A 25,986-nucleotide genomic window follows, 5' to 3' on the forward strand; every position below is an offset into this window, starting at 1 on the left:
GTGCATTTGTTTATTGGCCTTGGTTTTTCTGAAGCACTTTGTAACCTTGTTACGTCTTATTCACAAAAAGTTATTGTTATCATTAAAAATGTATTTTATAACCACGTTAACATTGCACGAATACAGTTATTATTATCCAAGTGACCGAGAGCGTGCAAATAGCGGATGCGCTGCAAGCCCTTGGCCAATCAGCTATCGACGTTTACCAAAACACAGAAGGACAACCAATCAGAACCGACACCGGCCTCCTTTACCCCCCCGCCCCTGGAGTGCCCCGTAGCCAATCAGCGAGTGGAGTGGGCGGGGACTCGCCTCAGCTTTCACCTGCTATTACGACCTGACCGAGTCAATGACGAGCGAGCGGGTGTTGATGTGTCGCTGCCGCTGAGCCGAGGAGTCTTTTATCAGCTGTAAAACACGAAGGTAATGATTCACGAGTCCTTCGAGCCTCTGGAGCTCAGTGCGGTTTGTTCATCTTATTTATGAAAGGGCCTGTTTTACAGCCAGCAACAGCCCCGGTCTTCAACCAGCTAGAGACAGGAAGCGCTGGACGAATGTGTCGCTAACGCCGGGATGTTAGCTTGTTAGTTCGGTTATTTTAAATGCGACACTTGTTCAAATGGTTGTAATGAAGGGAAGCAGTGATGGTTGGTGTATTGGTTTTATTTATTTTTATATTTACTTTACATTTTGTTTTGAATACGTCGTTTCTATGGTTGGGGAGTATGGTTCAATAATTAGATCAAAAATATTATTTGTACTCGTTATTACGTCTTTTTTTCTTTAAAGAAACGATTTCACAAGTCAGATGTGTGTTATGTGCACAATGTGTCGATATGTTCGACTTTTGTCATGTTGCTATTGATGGAAATTACATCACACGAATTATTGATATGGGTTTATTCCCCTTTTCAAGAGGCTTCTGAAAAAGACACACTGACATAACTTTAAGTTAAACTAACTTAACTACTTATACTTATCGACTGACAAATATATTACATCTCAATAATAACCTTTATTTTGCTCCTGGAAACCTTCTTAAAAGGCCTGGGAATAGAGAAACATTTGAATGAAATGAATTTACATAGACATAATAGATTTGAAAAGACGAAAATACACACGTTACAAAACCTGTGTGCAACACTTTGTTCCAGACGTCTGCAAAGCATTGAAATGTAAACAGATCACTGCTCAAAACTGTTGTCATTTTAAGGTAACACAGTGTCTCAGATAGAGGGGGAATTAACCCGATGAGTCTTTGCAACCTGGCACAAATCACGATCTGGATCCTGAGACTATTTACTTCTGCACAAACAACGGGGGAAGATGCCATCGCGTAAAGGCTTTCACATCGACCGGGCAAAAGTGAGCGTCGCAGAGGGACACAGGTAAGCTGTTAGGATCAGGAGGATTTCAGGATAAAGGAGGGGATTGTCCGCCTTCAGCAGATCACAGCGGGCACGAAAAAACAACCTTCTCTCACAATAAATACAACATCAACCCGTTTGATCTGCCACACACAGGATGGTGAACTTTCTCTAATATGGAATAGTTTAAAAAAAAAGTACTTATTCAGCTAAAGATGAAGCTCAGCTGTACTCGGCCTCAGCTTGGTCTTTTGCAGGAAATTTGTGACGGATATCAGTTTAATTCGAGTCAACATCAGAAGGCAAAGTTAAAAAATATTTTTTCAAGATAAAATGTACCAGCTACAACCAGCACTGCTCCCAGTAGATATGCACCAAACCATCAATGCACAGGGGTTTTACTAACTGTGCAGTACCCATTTTTATATTTGTGCAACCCAAATATCCTCTGTGTGCATTCCTGTTACAGTATGTATTTATAACATGGTATAAAACATTTTGTGTTTTCCAGGATCACATCATGGTCAGGTAGCTGTCCAGGGCCATGGGGTTTTTCAGACAGCTCTACCTCCTGCTCTGGAAGAACATCACATACCGCAGGAGGAACAAGGTGCCATAATTCATTTCACACAGAAACAAAATAATTATTGATGATAATACCTGCACTGTCTGAAGTTTTATTTGTGTAGAACACTCCAGTTGACTCTGGTCCTGCTGCTCTTTGACAGAAGTCAAAGATTTTTTAAAAGAGTATTTAATTGTCCATTAACAGCTCCCATTGTTCTCCTCATGTAGGCCCAGCTGATCATCGAGCTCCTCTGGCCGCTCTTCCTCTTTGTCATCCTCATCTCCGTTCGCCAATCACACCCTCCTTACAAACAGAAGCAATGTGAGTAATATGATTTCATATGTGTCTTTTCACACATACACACAGGTCAATAGCTGTCCCTTTACCAACCAGCTCAAGAGGATTAAGTCCCTCTGAGTGAAGACTCTTCCAGACACGCACATTTGTTTTCCTAAACTGTGAAGTTCTGGACCTGATTTTAGAAGATTTTCATTTTAATAAAAATGTCCTTATGGGCTCGGTTAGAACTTTTCTTTCATAACGTGAAATACCATGACACAGTAAAGGTGTATACATGATGTATTCCAAGTAAAAGAGGGGAAACCAAAAGTATACACAAAGTAAGAACCCACTTTTTCCTCTCCTTGTTTTTGTCTTCATCAGATCAGTCCTTTATGTAAAGGCAGCTCATGTCCGGTTGAGGATAATTACATTATTAATGAATTTAGTTTTGGGTCAGCACCACAGTATTTTCATTGTTTTACTTTCAGGCTAATCTTCTTGTGCTAAACTGTTTGTGTTTTGATTTGATTTGATTTTCTTTTCTAGGTCATTTCCCAAACAAAGCCCTGCCATCAGCAGGCACCTTGCCCTGGATCCAGGGCATCGTCTGCAACATCAACAACCCCTGCTTCCACAGCCCGACACCAGGGGAGACCCCGGGACAATTTGGCAACTTTGACAACTCAATGTAGGTAGACAAGAGGTTTTTAGAGAAAGAATGGACAGATGTGAGGACTGGTGGAGTTCTCAGGAAGAAGATTCATTGTTCAAGCATTAATCCACATGGAGTTTGTGTTAGCCTGTTATCTGAAAAAGTCTGCAACAGGTATATAAATGACACTTTGTTTTATTTTGCTCTGCTCCCACAGACTGTCCCGTCTCTTTGTGGACGCCCACACTATTCTGTCCTACGGGGGAAACCGGAGCTTCTCAGGCTTTCAGGATCTGATGGAGAGCGTCCGGATGCTTGGAGAGAGACCTGGAGCTTGGCCAAGTACGACAGCTTGTTTGAATATCCTCTATTACAGACATGCTGACACAGTGACAACCCAACACACTACTGTTCACTTTTTATACACACAGAAAATAATACCTCATGAGAGGACAATGATGGTCAGAAAGTCATTCGATATATTTATGAGTCCAGCTATTGGAGTATAGCCAAACTCAACGGGCAAGAGTATGATGTCATTGTTGACCTTTTAAGATTGCTTTCCAGGAATCTGAATAAATGATGTACATTGGGAAATCCGATACATCCTTGCTTGTGTTAGTGAAGATGTAAACAAGGTTATTGTGTGTTGGAGTACAGTGAGACGAGATGACCATAGTGTTTAAATCAGTGAATATATCAATGAAGGTTTCTTTGTCATGTAGCTGAACTTTTATACTGCTACATATAAAAGCATGTTTGGATATTTTATGTTTCATATTCAAGTGTTGAAATTGCTTAATTTTTGCAATTACACAACCTTTCTCTATTAAACACAGTCAAAGCCAGTATAACAGGATTAAGCCACAGTGGGCGATCAAGGGGTTGGGGTTAGAAAGCACTGAAATGTTTCGAGGATTTGTTTTTTGGTCCAGCTCTGTTCCCAGACTTATCTGAGCAGGACTGATTGGTTACAGTGCGGTCGGGGTTACAGTAAAGCCATGAACGGCTTTCAACAGGTGTTGAGTGACTGGCTGAATGTGGCCTTTTACTGTTGTTGTGAACGCAGCACAGAGAGTCTGTTCAGCTTCTCTTCACTGTGGGCAGATTAGATTACATGACTACTCCAGACAAACATTCAGATTAATGAATGTAGTTTCTTCAGTTTGTTTTTTCCTGCAACAAGTCCCTCATTAACTACCTAATGGAGGATTTTAAAGTCACAGATATATATATAATTTGCCTTTTTTCCCCTCTAATTACAATCTAGCTGCAAAAAAACAGCACTGAGATAGTAACCAGAAGGCAGGATGAAGTCATGGTCATAAATGACGAAAATGCAATTATCAATCATCTCTGCCCTACTATTTCTGTCTCTACAGCTGAGTGGATGTTAATGTTATGAATCTTTTATTAAACACATTACTGGAACCAGATCAAAACAGGGTTTTTTATAAAAGAAAGCATTGTGTCTGCTTGAGGACTGATAAACAAAACTAATGCAGCATGTTAGAAGTATATAAAGATAAAGATAGGAAATATTAAATGAGGGGAATATAAATTTTGGATCTGCCAACAGCTTGTGGATATATTCTGTCATTGATTTGAATGTCTCTGTTTCCTCTGCAGTTGAAACGGTGAAAAATTACATGAGAGCCAATGAGACTCTTTCCCCCTTCCTCCTGACCAACACCACTCTGTCCCCTGGGACCGTGGACCAGCTGATGAAGGCGCGTCTTAACTTTCAGGTGAGATATCGGCTGTAAATTCTTGTTTATTGGACAAATTTAACGCCTTCAAATAATAAGGAATATGGCTTTTGTTAAATCAGTTTATTTGTTCTGGCACCAATTTTCAATTCAGTTTCACGATAGCTAAAATAGGTGCAATCTGTTCTAATAGGAAATGTGTTTTTATTTGATTTACTGGTCTAAATTTAAGTTCAATCGAAATTAAATTGATAAAAACCTCTTGGAAAAAACATCATTGGAATATGTTGCATAGAAAATCTACCATTAAAATAAAAAAAATTTAAGGTAAGCAGAAGTTTTCTGGGTTTTAGTTCTTATAAACACTTTATAAGTGAATGTGGGGCATGAATCTGATCCTTTTCAGGTTGCTCTGGCTGGAGCTCAATTGCAGCTGAAGGACTTGGTGTGTAATGCGAGCATGTTAAGACAGTTCCTGACGGTGGATGGAGGAGAAGCTGCTATGAATGATCTTCAGACTCAGCTGTGTGATTTGCCTGCTGACGTCCTGCAAGAGACCGAACGTCTTTTTCTCTCCCAGCTCGACTTCAACAAGTTCTTCACAGTAAGAATCCGTGGACAAGTTAGATTCAATGTATTGAGTTACAGTTTCAGTCAGTTTGCTGTAACACGGATTTCCTCACTGTTGGTGCCAGCAATAAACCATTCTGTGTCTCCCCCCCCCCCCCCCCCCCGTCAGAGAAACCGTCTGATGGCCAACGCTGCAAACCTCAGGGACATCAGTCGGGCTGTCACCTCAGTTTCCCAGGAGCTGGCTGTCCTCATGGATGATGTAAGACATATATCTGATATATCTTTGTCTGTATTTCGATAATTTAATCGCCTCAAGACAGAAAACTTTGTTTTGCACATTTGCCGTTATTATCAATAAGTCTCCTCAAATAAAATTAAACCATCACGGCATCTTTGTTATTTTTACTTGCGGCCTCTGATTTTAATGATATGGCTGAATGAATATTTATACTATGTCGAGTAGGCGGGCAAAGGTTGTTTTTTGTTCATATATGATGTCAGAAGCCTCTGTTGATGGTTTATTTATTAAAGCTGTGCCTATTGCAGATGTTGCTCTGCACTAAGTTGTTCATATCAATACTATTAAGATTAATTTAGGAAAATACTTTGAAACGAGTTACAGGGTCAGAAAGTTTCAGTTAATGTCCATGGAAACACATGAGGTCTTGAAATCATGTTATCGCCTCGTGGTCCAGCAGACTCTCACATTTAATGTGATAATGGGAATGACTTCAGTTTATGTATGACAAAATTCAGCCTTTGACTCTTTCATATCATAGGGTGTCGTTAACCTTGCTGCCTTTTACATGAGGTTTCAAGAAGCTTTTGGTGGTCGTATACTTCAATGATTTGCTGTGTTCTCATTCTCTTCCTCCAAACATTTTTCCTTTTGCGTTCTCTTTTCTCTCAGTTTTCCTCCCTCTCCAGTTTTGCGGATATGAGCGCAGCGCTTCGTCTCCTGTCCCCGGAGAATCGCACGGCGATTCCCAGAGAGAGTTTCCGAGCCTTCTCAAGGATCATGTGTGGTCACCCTGAGGTTGGCGGTGAACGCATCCCTTCACTCAACTGGTACGAAGACAATGACATCAAGTCCTTCTTAGGAACAAACGGCACTGAGGACACCAAGCTGGACCGGGACAACAACACCAGTAAGCGGTTACGCAGATTGGAGTTTTTGTGTGGGAGAACAGGGAGACAAGATGACTTGCACAGTGCTTTTCAGTTAATTTCTTGCTGTTCTGCTTGTGCTGTTCATATTGTTTAACCTGACTTTGTTCATGAAACATTTGTCCCGCTTGGTCTCTTCTTTCCTGCCCTGCAGCTCCTTTCTGTAAAAGTTTGATCAAGGGTCTGGAGTCCAACCCCCTTTCTCGCATTGTGTGGCGAGGAATCAAACCTCTCTTCATTGGGAAACTGCTGTACACACCAGACACTCCAGCTATAAAACAAGTCATGAAAGAGGTAAAACATCAAAGTGTAAGAGAGGATTTACATTTTTTTACAGGTTTAGGATTTTGACAGGTTTAGGATTGTCAACTAAGCTGTTACTAATGTTGTAAAATGAAGTTTGACAAAGAACTTTTGTCTGCAGGCGACAAAACAGCAGCGAGATTGATAATCACCTTTGTGCAAATGCTTGTCTGCTAAATAGACGGGAACTCATTAACGAGAAGACATTTTTCACTGCTGTCATTTTACGTATCCAAAGCATGTGTCATTATCATTTAAAGCGTAAGTGCATTGCCCTTTGTAAACATGCCTGTGTGTAATGGGCTGTTTGCTTGGCCTGTGGTAATATTGGTTTCAGCTTTATTTCTGAAACCGTCAAAAGTGACCTGCATTAATTAGGCGTGGCAAGTTAAGACCGGCTTTGGGACTCCCCAAAACTGAGACAACGAATTTCACTAGTAAAAGGCAAATGTTTTTCTTTACAATTTATAAAGGATCACACATTTAATCTTCATGATTTGTGTAACAAGTGTTTTCTGCTGCTCGACTTCTTGTGAATGCATCCCTGAAAGATAACTACAAGTTGTGTCTGCTAAAGGTGAACAAAACGTTTGAGGACCTGCAGATCCTCCAGCAGCTGAACGAAGTCTGGATGGAGGTGGGACCTCAAGTCAAGAGTTACATGGAGAGCAGCGTTCAGATTCAACTACTGCAGGTCTGTCTCACCAACCACTGTTAGGGGAGGAATTTCTTATCAATTCTTCTCTTATATAATGAATCTGTGTGCAGGATTTGTTGAGGCGGCCGGAGGTTGCGGTCCTGGTCAACCTGCGTTTGGAAAACACCTCCTGGACGGCCTCACGGATCTCACGATTCCTGGCCACACCCTCACCAGACGCCCCTAGGAATCCTGGTGCACCGCTGAACTGGCTGGACATCTACAATGACATCAGCGACACCATCACCACTCTCGCACAAGTCACTGAGGTTCTTTCTCTCTGTTGTTTTTTATTCCCACGCTGCTTTTGAAACAGGCAGTGAATTCTGAAATGTCAGCCAAGTATTTGGTGAAGTATTTAAATATTTCTCCTTATTTATTTTTTTCCTGTCAAATGCTTTTTTGCCGCTGCTGCAGTGTTTCTCTCTGAACAAACTGGAGGGGTTGGAGAGTGAGGGTCACATGATTGACAGAGCACTTGAGCTGCTGGAGGACAGGCAGTTTTGGGCCGGTGTAGTTTTCCTGCTGCCAAACTCTACATCTGCTGAGCTGCCGCCTCGCGTCACCTACAAGATCCGAATGGATATTGATGATGTGACTCGGACCAACAAAATAAAGGACAGGTACTGAGAAAACACCCAAAGGCTCTTATCCTGCTACTTTTACACTACACAAGTAGTCCTAGTGTTTTGGTTTTTCCCTCACGTGCCACAAACTTTTCTCTAAGAAACAGAGACTCGGATCATAGTAGAGTAGATCAGAGTAGTTGTATAAAAATACCTGCTTCTCTGTTTTTTTTTTCATCAGGTTTTGGGATCCTGGCCCAGCCGCTGACCCATTTAGTGACATGCGCTACATTTGGGGCGGCTTCGTGTACGTCCAGGACCTGGTGGAGCAAGCTGTGAGTCGTGTCCTGACCGGAGTTAAACAGACTACGGGCATATACATCCAGCAGATGCCCTACTCCTGCTATGTGGATGATGTGTAAGTCATATGTTGTGAACAGTCAAGTGCATCCACAATCTACCATCTTAATCCATTGGTTCTTTAAGTCTGTTTCAGGGATCATATTGGGTTTTATTTAGAAAATCTAATAATTAAAAAAATAACCAGGTTAGAGTATATTCAAATCATAACAAGTATTCTAATAATTTAAGATAAATAAATCAAAATGACTAATTAACTTCTTTAGGCTTCTACAACATCATTATTTTTTGCATTTGTAAGAAATCATTTTTTTTAAAGTACTAGTTCTGAGTTTGATCCTGATTTTCCTCAGTTTTCTCCGAGTGTTGAACCGCTCCCTGCCACTCTTCATGACTTTGGCCTGGATCTACTCAGTCGCCATGATCATAAAAGGTGTGGTGTACGAGAAGGAGGCGAGACTGAAGGAAACCATGAGGATTATGGGTCTGGGAACGGGAACACTGTGGCTCAGCTGGTTCATCAGCAGCGTGGTTCCTTTCCTGGTTTCTGCAGCGCTTCTTATTGCTATGCTCAAGGCGAGATGACCACTCACTCTGCAGCAAACATATAAAAAAAAAAAAATGAATACTCATTAATGCTAAATACCTTCTTGTCTTATTTCTTTCCAGTGTGGGGACATCTTGCCGTACAGCGACCCTTCTGTTGTCTTTTTCTTCCTCATGGCGTTTGCCACTGCCACCATCATGCAGTGTTTTCTCATTAGTACCTTCTTCTCCAAAGCCAACCTGGCTGCTGCCTGTGGGGGGCTCATTTACTTTAGCCTCTACCTGCCTTATGTGCTCTGTGTTGCCTGGAGGGACCGCCTCACCACTACACACAGAATCCTTGCTGTAAGTCAAATGATTACAGGTACAATCAAAGTTTTAGTGTGTACAAAAGGAATAAATGTAATGTCTTTAGTTTTTGTTCTGGGCATTATCTCAACAGGTGTCACCTAGATTTAAAATGGTTTGTTCTCCTTTCCTCAGAGTTTTCTCTCTCCTGTGGCGTTTGGGTTCGGCTGTGAGTATTTCTCTCAGTACGAGGAGCAAGGTGTAGGCATCCAGTGGCACAACCTGCGCTCCAGCCCCGTGGAAGGAGACGCCTACAGCTTCACCATCTCTATCATCATGCTTTATGTGGATGCCTTCATCTACGCCGTTGCAGCCTGGTACATCGAAGCCGTGTTCCCTGGTATGACCACATTCACTTTTTGGGAACAAAATCTGACAAAGAAGACAATTTTGAGTTCCAAAATTATATTGGATATTGGTTCTTTCTCAGGCACAATCTTTCTTGAACTGTATTTGCGAGGAAATCTCTTAAGAGTCTCCGTCATGAAGGTCACGGTATCTTTAAGATTTGATATATGTTGACTTTGGCAACTGGTCTTTCAAGAAACACAAGTCTAGTTGCCCTTGTACACAAGTGCAACTCCTGAGGATATGTGGCCTGATATGCGAAAAGTCATTTATTTCCTGTCTCGGAGTCAATGTTATGGAACCATGAATGCCTGACAACCTGTTCTCCTTCTCTGTAAAGGAGAAAAGTTCAAACGGTTGAGTAAATCACTCACCTTCTAAGTCAGGGGTGTCCAAACTTTTTATCCCGAGGGCCACATACAGAAAAAAATTCGAAGGTCTGGGCCACTCATGCCCCCCTGCCCTGGAGCGGACTCATGACAGTGCGCCTCAATCGCATTGCTAAGGGCGGGGGCGTGGCGGCGTTGTCATGAGGGACAGCTGGCAGGTCAGGGGTGAGTTGGGTGCCACCTAGTGTCTAAACTGAGAGGTACAATACAGTGGGCCATAGTCCATTACGTTACAATTCATTTAGCTGTGATTTTATCCAAAGTGATTTAAAAATCAGTGCATTCAAGGGTACCCGAGGGTACAAACCAAGAACAACAAGAATCAAGAAAGAAGAACTTCTTCTTTTGAGGCGGGCCAATTTAAAATGGATGGCGGGCCGCATATGGCCTGCGGGCCGTAGTTTGGACACCCCTGTTCTAAGTGAACGGTTGAGTGAGCATCAGGGATTTTGAGATGGAGTAACAATGTGGAGGTTAAGATTTAATCCATCTGTTAGTCTTCTGAATATGACAAGACACAAGAACAAAGCTATTTTGTTACCTAATTTAAAAAGAAAGAAAATTGAATTACTTAAGATGAATTCTAACTCTTTTTGTTTCACCAATTTCTTTTTGTTTTTCTTAATACCAGGTGAATATGGGATCCCGAGACCTTGGTATTTCATCTTCCAGATGAACTACTGGGGTGGAGTTCCCCTGGAGTTAGGCATGCCGATCCCGCCGGCACCCGCAGAGCAGGATGGAGGTACGAGACTCCACATGTTGCTACACATCAGCACAGCTGTTCTCTTTATGTTTTTCTGCTTTTATTTCGTTGTCATCCAAAGGTAACAACCACACATACAGTTGGCTGTAGCTTTATCTGATCAGTATCTAGTTTGTACACAAAGTCACATGACTGAGTCGTTTGTTGATTGGACAGAGTTTTCATAACCCGTCCTCCTGCCAGGTGACAGGTTTTGGTGGCAGGTTGGGGGCTGTTCAACATCTCCTCCTCCTCTTGTATCTAGTTTGATAGAAGGTGACTGAGCTGATCAATACCTATCTAGATAAAGATATGGTACCATTCAAAGCTGTGTCTTCAAAGCAATATTGTGTTTTAATTTGAAAAGTTCATTGGGTAATTCAAGTCTGTATTTTCTTGAAAACACATTTGAAAATTGTGACGATTCAGATTGTAGATATTAATCATGAATGAAAAAGGGTCATGATTAGATTTTTTTAGGATGACCGTCCACCTTAATGATAAATAACATATGTTGTCTCTTCAAAGTATAAGAATTGTGTGTATGTCATCAGATCACATTGAAGCAGAGCCTAGTAACTTGATCATGGGCGTGAGCATCAGAAACCTGGTGAAAATCTACAAGAAGGGAGCCAAACTGGCCGTGAACCACCTCAACCTGAAGTTCTATGAGGGACAGATCACCTCGTTCCTTGGCCACAACGGAGCTGGCAAGACCACCACCATGTGAGCTCAGCTGGGAACTGAAAAAACTGTTATTCTCGTTTAGAGTTTACATTTTTATTAAATTTTTTTTTTTTTTTATAATCTCTTGGGATGAGTTAAATTAAGTGGCTAAATCAAAATAATTTTTAATCCTTATATTTTTTTTACATGCTAGTTCCGTTCTGACGGGCCTGTTCCCACCAACCTCTGGGACCGTCTACATCAAGGGGCTGGACATTCGCCACGACATGGACATCATCCGCAGGATGCTGGGAGTTTGTCCACAACACAATGTGCTGTTTGACATGTAAGATTCAAGTCTCCCAATTCTCTAGACACATTTGTCACATTATTTGAAATAAATTCCAAGTCTGAAAGAGTTTGTGTTTAATAAACAGTTTTATTTAAAGTAATGGATTGATTTTGACAGATGTTCATACTTTGTCTCTCTCTCTCTCGCTCTCTCAGATTAACAGTGGAGGAGCATGTGTGGTTTTATGGACGTCTGAAGGGTTTGTCTGAAGAAGAGGTGAATGCCGAGCTGGACACTCTGTTGGAGAACGTCGGTCTGGTGCACAAACGACACGAACAGACCAAAAACCTCTCCGGTAAAATCACTAGTTTAACTCTTAACATGTGGAACTATATTAATGTAAAGCAGTAAATCCTCTTTTAATTGGTGAAAACCTCTTTTTCTGTGTTTGTGTCAGGTGGCATGCAGAGGAAGCTGTCTGTGGCCATAGCGTTTGTAGGAGGATCCAAGGTGGTTGTTTTGGATGAACCTACAGCTGGAGTTGATCCTTACTCCCGCAGAGGGATATGGGATCTGTTGCTCAAATACCGCAAAGGTGTGGAACTATGAGTTGTATCTCAACTGTGGTGGCGTTTGGGGGTCAGGGTAAAAAGTCCTGAGATAATTGTTATAGGTTGAAAGATGATTAGTTGTGCCAAAACATAACACCTCTCTTTTGTGTGTGGAATCAACAAGCTACTGCATTTATTAAGTGACCCCAAAATCATATAAACGAGGAGAAGAAAAGCTAATTGCTGAGAACAGCTGCTGTATATTGAATGCTGACCTGTTCTGGGTGAAAACAATATTAGATTTGAATGGGAGGATTTAAACTGACCAGCTTTGTCCAGTTAAGAAAGTTTTGGAAAGGTTCAATCTTTGAGCTCTGGTATTATTTGGGCTACAGTTTCTCAAACTAAGCTTCTTACATTTTTAAATGAGTCCTTTTATTCCTTTCTCAATTAATCCTGAGTCCTGTCGAACCAATCTGAAACCTACAAATATAATTATTACCAATTAACCAGTTCATCAGCCTGAAAACATTAAAGAGTCACCACAAAAATATAAAGACTGAGTGACCGTATTCCTCTGCTGTTTTCTCCATTAAGACCGGACCATAATCCTGTCCACTCACTACATGGATGAGGCCGAGCTGTTGGGGGACCGGATTGCCATCATCTCCCAGGGGAAGCTCTCCTGCTGCGGATCACCGCTATTCCTGAAATCCAAGCTGGGATCTGGTTATTACCTCACTGTGGTGAAGAGGGAAGGACTGAACACCAGCACTCCCAGCAACACCAGTATCTGCACCAGTGCCAGCACCAACAAGCTGCCTCCTCTCAAGGTTTGGTTTCTTTTCTTAATTTTAAATATCCATGTGAAGTTAAATGTGTCAAGATTTGATTTGGGTTTAACTTAAATTATCACCATAATTAGTGAAAATCAAAGAGTTTTTTAAGTGTTTTGCCTCGTGTAGATCTTGTGACACCATGTTTGTCCTGCCTCTGTTTCAGGACAGTGAATCGTCGCTGAGTGAAGACACTGGGCTGGGAAGTGAAGAGAACAGCTCATGTGAGTGTTTAACAGCTGTTATAGTCTCTAAACTGAGGTGGTGCAAAATTAATGTTAGTAAGTTCAAGTGTGGTCTCTTACACTCTCTAGAAGCACCAGTTTATCATAAATGATTTAATACCAAAGGGATCATGAAGAACTAATGTTTTCCTCTGTCGTCATCATCATCATCATCCTGGCAGACCTGGCGGCGTTGCTCGCCTTGGCACAGCACCACATCCCGGGAGCGAGGCTGGTGGAGGAGTCAAGACAAGAGGCCGTGATCAACCTGCCGCAGGAGGCTGCTAAGAACAGCAGCCTGGCCGTCTTCCTGTCCGACCTGGATCAGAGGCGCACTGAGCTGGGCATCAGCAGCTATGGCATTTCAGACAGCTCACTGGAGGAGGTACAATATTTACATCTACATTGATAAAAACCACCTTTAACATACAATCATAATGGTCAACTAAGGTTAAATGGTCTTAAGACTTCTTCTCCTGTTCTTATGCATGTATCTATATAGCTATGGAGCAGGCTTACTATACTAACTATTAAAAACAGCAGAGATCAGTTTCACATGAGAAATGAACAGAGACTTCTCCATCCACCAGAACCCTCCTCCTGAGAAAAACTTTCACTGTCGTAACATCCTGGTTATGTAAGGGGCTCACACTTTATTCAGGAGAGGGGAGGCTGTGGCTCAGGGGGCGAGCGGGTTGATGCTGAAGATACTGAACCCCATGTGACCCCCCACGGCTGGGCCTTTCTCAGAGAAAACGTGCTGACTATAGATACACTGAAAACATTCTCGTGTTAATAACCTCACCTGGCTTTATGTGTGTAAAGTGTCTGTAAATGACATCTCACATTAGTGAGGCCGTGTCTCACTGGTGTGATTTACATGAGCTCAGCCAGGTCTTATCAGGGAGGCTGGATATTTGTGGAGCAGCCATGGTCTTAATGAGCTTAACTCTAGCATCAGATTAGCTCTGATAGTGGACTTCTGGAGCCTGATACGTTTTCCCTGTGAATAAGGTACCTGCTCTCTGCGCCTCTGACCTCTGACCATTTGATGTTCTTTTACTGCCATCTGCTGGCGACCTCTTCAACTTTTAGAACATGCAGACAAATTCCAGGGTGTCTCTTTGACAAAAGCAAGAAATATAGTTGTATCTTAAACCCTGATAAGCTGAATTATTACTTCAACCTGAATTTAAAGTGGAATTGGAGAATTAAATCGAATCGTATTTTTAAGGTTGCTCCAGAGAAGAATGTCATGTTAAAATGAGACCTTGGAGTTTTACCTTTTTGTCATAAACCTAAGAGATGAACTTCTCTTTTCTTGTGTTACTGAAGAATTTTTGTTCTTTTCCAGATTTTCCTTCGAGTGGCAGAGGAATCCGAAGTGAAAGCTGAATCTGAGCTGCAGGATGAATCCCCCGACGGCCAACGGCCACCTGCAGGACAAAGAGTGGAGATACAATGTGATGAAGAACCAGAGACAGGTATGCGCTAACACTCAGACACACGCAGTAGATGTATGTACATACCACCCAGTGTTTCCATGAACAGTCAGAACATGTTTCCAATTGTTTGTCTTCATGCTGCTGCCAGGAAGGAAAAGGCTTCGTAAGCAAGGTACCTTTCATCAGAAAAACGCTGTTTGAAAACTACAACATACAAGTCTCCACAAGTGTCTGTAGCAGTAGACACTGCCTGATTGAGCCTCCACACACCAAACCCGTGTCTTTATTAGTAGTAGTGACTCTGTGGTACTTGACTTCCTTTTGATAAAAGATAATTAAATAGAAACACAACAATAAAACGTAACTCCGCTGTCATGTCATGTTTTTACTCTGTCATCACTGAATCAAAGGTTGATGACACTGACAGTAGTCTATATATTTTTCATCGCAGTAGATTAGAGTGAGTTCTCCTCACGTGTCTCTTGTGTTTGTTTACAGAATCCCAGGAGACCGATCCGCTGAGCGGAGACGGGCGAGGTGGGATCCCGATGACCGGCTGGTGGCTGACGTGGCAGCAGATGAGGGCTCTCTTTGTCAAACGCTGGCTTTATGCCCGGAGGAGCCGCAGAGGCCTCTTCGCTCAGGTGATGCCAAACAGCAGCCGGACTCCCTAGTGTTTCCACAATGTTGAATGCACATGTTCCAGAAGAGGAATTAGTTATTAGTCATCACTAGTGAAACATTGATTTGATGATGTAAAGTCAATCAGCTGAAGTTTTCTTCCTGTTTCAGATTGTTCTTCCTGCCGTGTTTGTCCTGATTGCCCTTCTCTTCAGCCTAATCGTACCTCCGTTTGGGAAGTACCCCAACCTGCAGCTGCAGCCGTGGATGTACGGACAACAGTACACCTTCTTCAGGTTGGCCTCCACTCAAATATTCAGTATTTTCTTCAGCACAGAAAAGATTTTGTGAATTAGTTTTTTCTACTCCGTCAGAAGTTACCAGCTACTAACTGAAGGTGTAATTCTGGTCGGGTTCTTCTCTTGATGCTCTTTTTTTCTTCCCCTCTGGTTTGGTACTTACAGCAACGACGCCCCTGGGAACCCGGCCATAGAGAACTTGCTGGAAGCTCTACTTGACCAGCCGGGCTTTGGTACCAAGTGCATGGAGACAGAGGACGAGGACAACAGCACGTAAGAGAATCTCTGTAAATAAAAAAAGTATATCTCACTTAGGTAGATGTACATTGTAGTATTTAGTAATCATCACTGGTGTTTCAGTCAATATAATCCGTAAAATTATCTTTGCCTGTCCAAATTTCTGGGTTTGAATGAATCCGTATGCTTTTAAATATTACTTTATTTCTAATTCCTGATAGTCTGACTGCATTTCCATGTTTAAGCAAATGAATCACTGTGTTGACTCCCTGCTCTCCCTGCAGGAGTCATCAGTGTGAAGGTGAGCGGGATGGTCTGTTCATGCGACCACAGGTGTCTTACTCCACTTGGCAGATGTTCAACAGAGGAAACTGGAGCAGAGACAGACCCTCTCCTGAATGTCAGTGCAGCACAGAGGACGTTCGACGGATGCTCCCCGACTGTCCGCAGGGTGCAGGCGGACTGCCACCGCCACAGGTCTGATTTCACATCAGGACAGACAGCTGTGTTGATGAAATCACCTGGATGTTTGTTCAGTTGTGATTTTAATCCAAAACAAAGCTAACGTCTCCTTGAGCCTTGTAACATTTCCCTTCGACTTTTACTTGACATCTTTTGATTTGTTATTTTTCAGATAAGGAGGCTGACTGGAGATGTCCTCCAAAATCTAACAACTTATAATATCTCTGATTATCTGGTGAAAACCTACTCTCAGATCCTCAAGAAAAGGTAACATTGAATTTCTTTTACAGGCTTCTCATTATTTTCTTTTCTACTTCAGGTTTTTAGTTGTGATTAATGGTAGCAATGATTCTTAAGATGTCATTATCCAACCCTAATTGAGGCTTGATATTTTACAGTTTACCTATAAATCTAATTATAAATAACTCTAAATTAAGAGAAAACACAAATTCAGACAAATAAATATAGAACTTGAAATTGATAAAGTAAACATAAATGCATATATTTTCTGTATCGTTTATACTTTAAAGTAAAAGTGTTGATATTGTCCTTGAAATGAGAAGATAATGTGTTATGTTCGGTCTTCCTCTTATATTGACTCTTTTCCACTGTTTCAATTACAGCCTGAAAACCAAGAAGTGGGTGAATGAATTCAGGTAAGCTGTAGGAATACAACACCATAATGAAAGCTAATTATCTCCAGTGTTCACACTCGGTTTCTCTTATTGAAAGTACTTGTCTAAATGACTGAAAAAGAACAAAACACTTGATAATTTTCAAAAGGCCTGTAAAGTTTAATTTCTGTTTTGTAGATATGGAGGCTTCTCCCTCGGCGGCGGCGCCACCCAGACTTTACCTCAGGTCCGTCATGTCCAGGACTCGGTCATGGCAATCAGGAGTCGCTACAGAGTTCCACAGGTACAGCGAGGGCTTGTTCAATAAATCCTGCTGTCAGCCTGACTCTTCTTATATTTTACAATGTTTGTCGTTCATCACAGAACAGTTCATTGAATGATCTTCTTAACCGGCTGCCGGATATTTTCGGAGAAATGAACAGTCAAAACAACGTCAAGGTAAATGTGTGTCTGTGTGTTAATCTCTTCTGTTCATTGTCTGGTTTTGGTCCTAAAAGAACAAATCAGGATATAAATACTTGATAACTGTTTCTCTTTGTTGTACTTAGGTGTGGTTCAATAACAAAGGCTGGCACGCCATGGTGTCATTTGTCAACGTTATGAACAATGGTCTGCTGAGGGCGAGTCTACCACCAGGTCCAGAGAGGAGGAGACACGGCATCACTGCCTACAACCACCCGCTCAACCTCACCAAAGAGCAACTCACAGAAATGGCCTTGTAAGATATTCAGGTTGATGTTGGTGGATGTTATACTGCCCCCTGTGGTTGGGAAGATGTAATTAATCTCAAACAGGGCGCTACAGCCCTGGGTCTTAATCTTTTTAAAGGAAGTTTTAAGATTGTCAGAAACTTGAATGCAGTAAAGGTAGAATATTTTAGGGAGTATGATAAATGTGTTATAGATTTTACGGAACCAATCTATACTAGTTACATAAAATGTCAATAATCTGTTATGTTGGTGTCTGCATTGAGCAGGATCCGACTGATTTATGCTTTTTGTATGTTGTGTGTCACTCCTTCAGGATGACGACATCAGTGGACGTTCTGGTTTCCATATGCGTCATCTTCGCCATGTCCTTTGTGCCGGCCAGTTTTGTCCTTTTTCTGATCGAGGAGCGAGTCAGCAAAGCCAAACACCTTCAGTTTGTCAGCGGGGTCAAACCGATCCTCTACTGGCTCGCCAACTTCAGCTGGGACATGGTCAGTACTCAGGAGAAAGTGGCACATTTGTCATATTGTTACATTTATTCATTCATAAAATCCACAATCAACGTTATTTCAAGGCATTTTGCAGAGTCATGGTCTTAAAATCAAATATAATCTGGTTTACATGATTAATGTGCCATTATTCTAGTACACATACTACTAGGAGAATGACTTCCTCTAATGAAATGTTCATTTTCAGCTGAACTACACTGTTCCAGCCACCATGGTGGTGCTGATCTTCATTGCTTTCCAGCAGCAGTCGTACGTTTCAGAGACAAACCTGCCTGCTCTCGTCCTGCTGCTCCTCTTTTATGGGTACGTTGAAGCAGAATCCACTGACTTCAGTCCATAGTGTTGCTCCCTCAAAATCATTAATTCAGACCAGACTAACATCCGAGTGGTATATCTGTTAAAATGAAATAAACAATCCAATTATAAAAGATTAAACTACTTCCATAAATTTACTGTTGTGTAATTTTCCACTTGGATCATGGTCTATAACATCAGCAATGTCTCTTCCTGTACTTACTACATAACTTCATTATCATTTTTAGGTGGTCCATTACCCCTCTCATGTACCCAGCCTCCTTTGTGTTCAGCGTACCAAGCACAGCTTATGTGGTTCTGACTTCCATCAACTTGTTCATTGGAATCAACGGCAGCATCGCCACCTTTGTCCTGGAGCTGTTTGTAGACGAGGTACAAACTGTGACTGTCGGGACAGACAGGGGATAGTGTGTATTACGACATGAGCTAATAAGTTAAAGAATTTTATTCTCTCAGCTACATCACAATAATATGAAAGAAGTCTCACTAAATAGTGTATGATTATGGAATTTCCCAAATTAATCGTTTAAGTTTTAAAAGTGAGACAGGACAGCCAAAAATCTAGTAATCTGATCATGTGTCACGAGAAAAAAATAATAACATTTGCATTTTGTTCCTTTGAATATTCCACATTTTTTCCCAGCATCTGAACGAGGTGAATCGGATCCTAAAGAAAGTCTTCCTCATCTTTCCTCATTTCTGTCTGGGACGAGGTCTCATCGACATGGCCAAAAATCAGGCCATGGCAGACGCCTTCCAGAGACTGGGTATGAAGCCAGGGGGGAGGGTTTTATTTCCTGCTCTATACATTTGTACCGCGTCATATATGTACCAGTTAGACTCTGTGTACTCTGTAACATCAGGATTATATCAACCGGTCATTAGATGGCATTAAAAAACATTTTGTCGGGATTGTTTTATCTCTACTTTAAATGCATTTTATAATTTTGGATTTTCCTACGTGGGGTATTTTCATCACCGTCCTACAGACAATGATTACGCACTTTCACACAGGCAAACACACAGGACTAAATATACAGTTGTGTGTTTGTTTGCTTCTTCCTTCTCCAGGCAGCAAACCGACTCTGGATCCGCTGCACTGGGATTTTATTGGGAAGAACTTGTTTGCGATGGCAGCTCAAGGCGTTATCTTCTTCATTTTCACCATACTGCTGCAATACAAGTTTTTCATAAACTTCAGGTAGGATTAAACTTTAACTATAAAGGCTGCTTGGTTTAAGCTTATCATCATTCTGACTGAAACATGAACCAATTGTGGAGATGTGAAGCAGTGAATGTGTTTTCAGAAACACAACCCACATCACATAGCTAGGTCATTCCACTTTAGATAAAAGTATGAGTAAATCAGATTCTCTCTCCTTTTGTCTGTGGTCAGGCCGTGGTGGAGTGAGCCTGAGACGCCTCCTCTGGGTCCAGAGGATGAGGACGTGGCCAGGGAAAGGGACAGGGTCAAAAGTGGCAAAGCCCAGTCAGACATCCTCACCATGACCGACCTGAGCAAGGTACAACCAGTATACACATCTAGAAAATACAACTAAAGCTGGGTCTTTAAGTTAATACAAAGAGAATGGGACTTGAAATTGTACTGTTCCTTTTCACATATCACAATATTAGACACTCTTAGCTTGATATTATCATAAGCACCTGTGAACCTGGAAGTAGAAAGGGTCATCCACTAATCAGCTCCATGTGAAACCTAAATGTATTCTTGTTACTCGAGTTCTGTTTCTAACAAGGAAGTTTCTGCCTTCACGTGTAATTTCCCCTGTGAGAAAGATTATATCAATTTTCATCGCAGCATTGTTCATTGTGTTTTTCAGGTTTACAAAGCGGGCAGGAAGCCAGCGGTGGATCGTCTCTGCCTCGGGATTCCACGTGGAGAGGTGAGACGTTTTCACTCAACATGCAAAGACTCATGATGGCCTATTAAAGTGAAAACAGAGGCAGTGTTTGAGTTTTGTTCCAATCACCTCTTGCAGATACTGAATCATTAATAGTCGTCACAGTTTTATTGATAAAGTACTTTTGTAAGCCTAAAGAGACGATATCAGAGCGATTGTTGCTGTTTATGAATCTACGACTAACACTGCTATTGCTATTAACCTTAACTGCCTTGAACACAGCTGGATGAAATTTATGATATTTATTGGAAATCCTTGTTCTCTTTGTTCAGTGTTTCCTGTGCCTTCAGCTGCGTCACAAACCAAAGGCAGAATATTTTCTACCCTCATCCTTGTCTTGACTTCCACAGTTCCACCTTAACTGCAAACATTTGAGACACTGGAAATTTCAGTCTAGAATGCTGAGTTTGATATGTTCCTACAGACTCTCCTGCTTCATAGTCATCGATTACATTTACCAATTGCTTTTGTGTTTGTTGTGTTGTTGTGTTTGTCCTCCAGTGTTTCGGGCTGCTGGGGGTGAACGGAGCAGGGAAGACCTCGACCTTTCGCATGCTGACCGGAGACACACCCATCACCTATGGAGAAGCTTCCCTCAACCATTACAGGTACAAGTGTACACCTGAAACATCCCCTCAAATACATGGCTATGAAAATGTGACTATACTGTGAACTTGTTTGTTTGTCAGGAATAACTAATAGATATTATAATTAGACTGAATTTCCAAACAGTTTTCAGTTATGTAGTATTTAAATGACAGCCCGAACCCTAAACTTGAAGTCATGACAGTAGTAGCAGTACAATCAAATAATTTGCAACAGCTGACGTATTATAAGCAGTTTGAAAAATAATCAGTATTAGAAGTGATGAACTGTATGGTTATGTGGTTCTCAGTGTGCTGACAGAGATGGAGAAGGTCCACCAGCTGATGGGTTACTGTCCACAGTTTGACGCCATCAGCGACCTGCTGACAGGCCGGGAACATCTGGAGCTGTATGCCCGTCTGCGGGGGGTTCAGGAGGAATCTGTCCCCAAGGTATTTGGAACAAATTAAACAACACTTGTATCTGAGTTTGTCAGACAAGGTTATAAAAAAGGATGAGTTATTATATTTGAAAAAGTGGATCTAAAGACGCAGTTTCCCCTTAAATTGAGGAAGGTCAATGTTATTCAATTTAGATGTATTCATGAGCAGCCATGTGGGGGAAAGATGCCCACCTGCTGGCAGTTCCATCAAAATAAAGTCTGTCTTAGAATCCAACACTAAAACAATCGGTTTACTACATTTAATACAATTTGTTTCTATCTGTTTACAGTTGGTAATTAATGGCTACAAAAACAAAACCCGACTAAGCTCATAATAAGCTAATTGGTTTCTCTGTTGTGACCATGTTGACATGATGGCTAACCACCGTAATCCACGATGACACCCAAATCAGAATTTGGGGCTTTTTTCTCATGCTGCTGTCATTACATGAATCCAGCGATGCACTGAACGAATTGCAGTAGGATGTTCCAAGATGTCCAGTGTAGTTCTGGTGGAGTGACAGGTTTTTACAGATGCAGGATGTTACAGTGACGTGGTCTCTTTTGTCCTGAAGGTGGCACAGTGGGGGGTGAAGAAGCTGGGGCTGACACAGTACGCTGAACGAGAGGCTGGAGGCTACAGCGGGGGCAACAAGAGGAAACTCTCCACTGCCATCGCCCTTATAGGAGCTCCGCCTGTTATATTCCTGGTGAGGATCAATTTATTGTCAATAACAAAAAACATACACATGTACATCACTCTTTGTAGACCACCATTCAATATTGTTTTTTTGTTTTATTTGTATCTGTAATACAAACAGCCACCATCAGAGACATAGTCATTAGAGACACCATCTGTTTCCCTCATGCTTTTATTTTTGTTATTCATGTCAGGATGAGCCCACCACTGGTATGGACCCAAAGGCCAAACGGTTTTTGTGGAACTGCATCCTCAGTGTCACCAAAGAGGGAAGAGCTGTAGTTCTCACCTCCCACAGGTAGGAGGAGATGTAAAATCCTATATAATGTACCCATTAAAAGGGTATGATAATCTAACACAAGGCAGTAATATTAAAAAGGTCATTGGATCTTTGGAAATGTTAACGTGTTTACTCCTGTGTCCTTATGCCAGTATGGAGGAGTGTGAGGCTCTCTGCACCCGAATGGCCATCATGGTCAATGGCAGGTTCCAGTGTCTGGGATCTGTTCAGCACCTGAAGAACAGGTAAACACGTGTCTGTGTAACATCTACAGTACCAGTACCACGGATCAACATCAAAGCCCAAACTGACTTTAAATCTTGAATATTTTGCTCCTGTCCTTCATCTTTCAGGTTCGGTGATGGCTACACCATCGTTCTTCGTCTGGTAGACACTAAACCCAGCCCGGACTTGTGTCCCGTCAGCAGCTACATGAAAAGCTCATTCCCCAGCATCGAGCTCAAGGAGCGTCACCACAACGTGCTGCAGTACCAGCTGCCCTCGCACGCCTGCTGCCTGGCTCGCGTGTTCGATGTGTTGGCCAACAACCACGAGGAGCTGGGCATCTCCGACTTCTCTGTTTCACAGACCACACTGGACCAGGTGAGCGTGAGGATGCAACTACTCTCAACTCGTTGTCAAACATATTGTTATATAGCAGTTTGGATAATGTACAGATGAACAGTGAACTAACTGTTACTCAGTTTACTAGTATCACGCTAAAAAAGGGAGAAAATAACAACTAGTATCAGAAATCTCACATCCTTACCATCACCCACCTAAATGAATCCTCACCCACTCACATGTACTATTCTAATACGAACCTCCAGAATGAATTAATTGCAAAACACTAAACCTGGTTCATTGCTGTAGGTGTTTGTCAACTTTGCCAAAGAGCAAACTGATGATGATGATGGCCTCACGGATGTGGCCATCAGCAATGGGACAGTACAGACCAACCTGACTGCGCTGCCCTTGAGGATTAATCCTCCCACCATCCAACCGCACCCCCCAGTCACACCACCTCAGCAGAGCAAGACCCCACAGCCGCCGACGACATCGTCTGACAGGAAACCGAAAGAGGGAAAATCCAAAAAGGCCAAATCCAGCAAGGGTCAATGTACGGAAGGCAAATCTAACGGAGATAAAAGCAACAGTATGGCAATGACCAAGTTGCCTCAGGCTGTGGAGAAGGACCAGGAGATGCCTCGGACGAGCCGCAGGGGCAGCAGTGGATCAGACAGCAGCAACCAAGGAGTTCAGGGACATTCAAGTAAATCCAGAAAGTCCAAACATAGAGCACAGAGCTCCAGTAAAGATCCATCTGCACTTTTTATAGTGGGCAGCAACTCACAGGACAGTGAGCTGTGAAATGACCACACGAGCGCAGGACGCGGCTTGACAGGACCAACCACAGACTCAAACATTGATTACTCTTTTATGTTCATTTGAATGTTTCTCATTGTTGGCAGCAATCTAAGGTATGCAACAAAGGACAACGGAACTGAACAAGGCTTATTTAAATGTATCTCCTCGACCTCCTGTGATGACAGAACCAAAAGTTATTCTTTCCTGGTAATGGCTTTGGTGCCTTGTTCTCCCGTCAACAGTTCAGTGGCTTTGCACTCTTTATTCAGGCTCATGAATCTTACACTGTGTCTTCTCTTTCTGCATCAGTCTCATCAGTCCAAAGTTGAAGTATTTTGATCCTGAACGAATATTATGCAAGGTACAATGTAAAACCAATGGGAGGCGTCCCTCAGGGCTTTGTCTTTATACCTCTTACAATCTGACCTTTATCTTTCAGAATGCACTTTAAAAAAGATTAAATGCTGCAGACACTCAAACAGGAGCTTAAATAAATGTGTTACATGTAATTATCAAGATTGTTTTATATACCAGAAGGTGTTTACATGGTTGTAAATGCTTTCTGAAGAATATACAGTATCGCTTATGTGGAGGGAATTCTTTCTGTTCACTGTGTGCAAATGTTATTTTTATGTTAAGACGTTTGTTTTTAGTCCAAATACTGTAAAAGAATTACAGTTTTTAATTTTCTGTTATTGTCATCGGGTAAAAATGTGTATGGCAATTGATCCAAAGTTAGTAAAAAAGTGAATCAAGTTTAATTAATCAAAGACTTAACGTAATGTGTAAACACCAGAAACAACATTAATGCCTTTGATTAAGTTTTTTTTATGTTTAATTTAATTTAATTTTTATTTTTATTTTTTCTATCATGAAAGACAACTGAATGTCCAAAGCAGGTTGTTATTGCACTGTGATGCACTGTTACATTTTTATTTCTAGTCTTACAATAGTAACAACAGTATAGGCATGAGACAAACATTACGTATATGAAGGGTTTCATTCCAAAACATGAAGTTAAAATGTTTTGAAAGGCTGAAATTATGCTAAATTTAAATAGAGTTTGTCACATTTTGGAATGAAAGTCTTTTCAACCAAATGTACTTTAAACATATGAAGCTTGAACAGTTCTACTTGAATTGTAGTTTAGGATTATATACTGTAATATATACATTATATAATGATCGTATACTAGTGTAGAGAAACAACAGGTATGCTTGTGCTGTGAATGTTTTGTCTTGAAGGAAAATAAAACCTATATTGTTTACCGTATTGTTTTTTTTTAAAGCACTGTGTCGTATGTTCTGAGTCCAGTTCACTGCATCATGGTGTAAGTCGGAAAGTTTTTCTTCGTCATGGTGAGGATGAGTGCGGGTTGAAGAAGGAGCCTCCTCTGTCTGTTCACACTGTGTCCGACCACCAGTGTCTCTGCTGCTGAGCCACTGTTTGTAGAGAGAAAAATGTATCTTCATTTTAAAGTCTCCTGCTCAGCATTCACTGAACTAATATGCATTTTCGTCAAAAGACTAAGACTAAATCAAAAATAGCTGCCAAAATTAACACTGATTCTCAGTTGTTTGCTATAAAACCATAAAATCATCCGTTTAAATAATGACTAGAGCAACTACTATTAAAAATGCATTCATATATGTTTGTGCGTTTTTTTTACTGCAATTAACTAAAAGAGAATGGGGTTATTTTAACTGATATCATATTTGGGAATTATTAAAGGCAATTCTGATCCTATGTTTTACCCTATCTGGACTAAAAGGTCCTTTGATACATTTGATCTGATCCTTTGATGCCCTTATCCTTTGATGAGATAAAATACTATATATTGGATGACTTCTTGTGTTGTCTTCATGGAGAATAATCCTCTCTCTGAACAAATCTCATTTGCTTCTTGGATCGTGAGATTAGCAGCTGCACTTTTCAGGACTCTTGAGAAAACTCTGCGATGGACAGAAAACCCCAAAAGGTGAGATCATTAGACGATTACTATCCATTGCAACTGTAATATATTATAATATATTCATGTTTGGGCTAGGGCTCAAATACATTTTCATAGTTTGTTGAGTAAATGCATCACAATTGGTCCTTCTGATATCCAGATGAGCCGTATTAATATTAATGATACTGTACTTCTATTGATTGATTGACCTCAACTACATTTAAACACTTGCCACATGTTTTGTTAAGGTGGAGCTGGAGTTTAAATCATGAATTCTATGTTTAATTTTTCAGGCCCTTCACGGAGCCCAAAGTCC

General features: G+C 41.4%; 1 protein-coding gene across 1 annotated transcript; it reads left to right on the top strand.

Annotated features, from left to right (window-relative positions):
* Positions 1 to 311: 311 nt before the first annotated feature.
* abca7 (ATP-binding cassette, sub-family A (ABC1), member 7) lies at positions 312 to 25,006 on the top strand. Its single transcript, XM_053429819.1, has 49 exons — positions 312 to 423; positions 1,879 to 1,977; positions 2,163 to 2,256; positions 2,764 to 2,905; positions 3,087 to 3,211; positions 4,499 to 4,617; positions 4,985 to 5,182; positions 5,318 to 5,410; positions 6,062 to 6,299; positions 6,473 to 6,612; positions 7,199 to 7,315; positions 7,390 to 7,587; positions 7,736 to 7,941; positions 8,126 to 8,302; positions 8,598 to 8,820; positions 8,914 to 9,135; positions 9,274 to 9,478; positions 10,507 to 10,620; positions 11,175 to 11,346; positions 11,501 to 11,632; positions 11,794 to 11,933; positions 12,036 to 12,173; positions 12,727 to 12,962; positions 13,132 to 13,189; positions 13,372 to 13,574; positions 14,544 to 14,673; positions 15,133 to 15,278; positions 15,427 to 15,551; positions 15,720 to 15,827; positions 16,076 to 16,268; positions 16,426 to 16,520; positions 16,877 to 16,909; positions 17,066 to 17,171; positions 17,252 to 17,326; positions 17,437 to 17,606; positions 17,912 to 18,089; positions 18,295 to 18,410; positions 18,650 to 18,794; positions 19,066 to 19,189; positions 19,494 to 19,623; positions 19,819 to 19,945; positions 20,264 to 20,326; positions 20,846 to 20,952; positions 21,240 to 21,381; positions 21,947 to 22,081; positions 22,266 to 22,369; positions 22,504 to 22,596; positions 22,705 to 22,954; positions 23,225 to 25,006. Exons 2-49 carry the CDS (start codon positions 1,912 to 1,914, stop codon positions 23,720 to 23,722), a joined length of 7,149 nt encoding a protein of 2,382 aa, XP_053285794.1. The 5' UTR covers positions 312 to 423; positions 1,879 to 1,911; the 3' UTR covers positions 23,723 to 25,006.
* The last annotated feature ends 980 nt before the right edge of the window (positions 25,007 to 25,986 follow it).

The sequence above is a fragment of the Pleuronectes platessa genome, chromosome 9, assembly GCF_947347685.1.
Source record: "Pleuronectes platessa chromosome 9, fPlePla1.1, whole genome shotgun sequence".
NCBI classification, from domain to species: Eukaryota; Metazoa; Chordata; class Actinopteri; order Pleuronectiformes; family Pleuronectidae; genus Pleuronectes; species Pleuronectes platessa.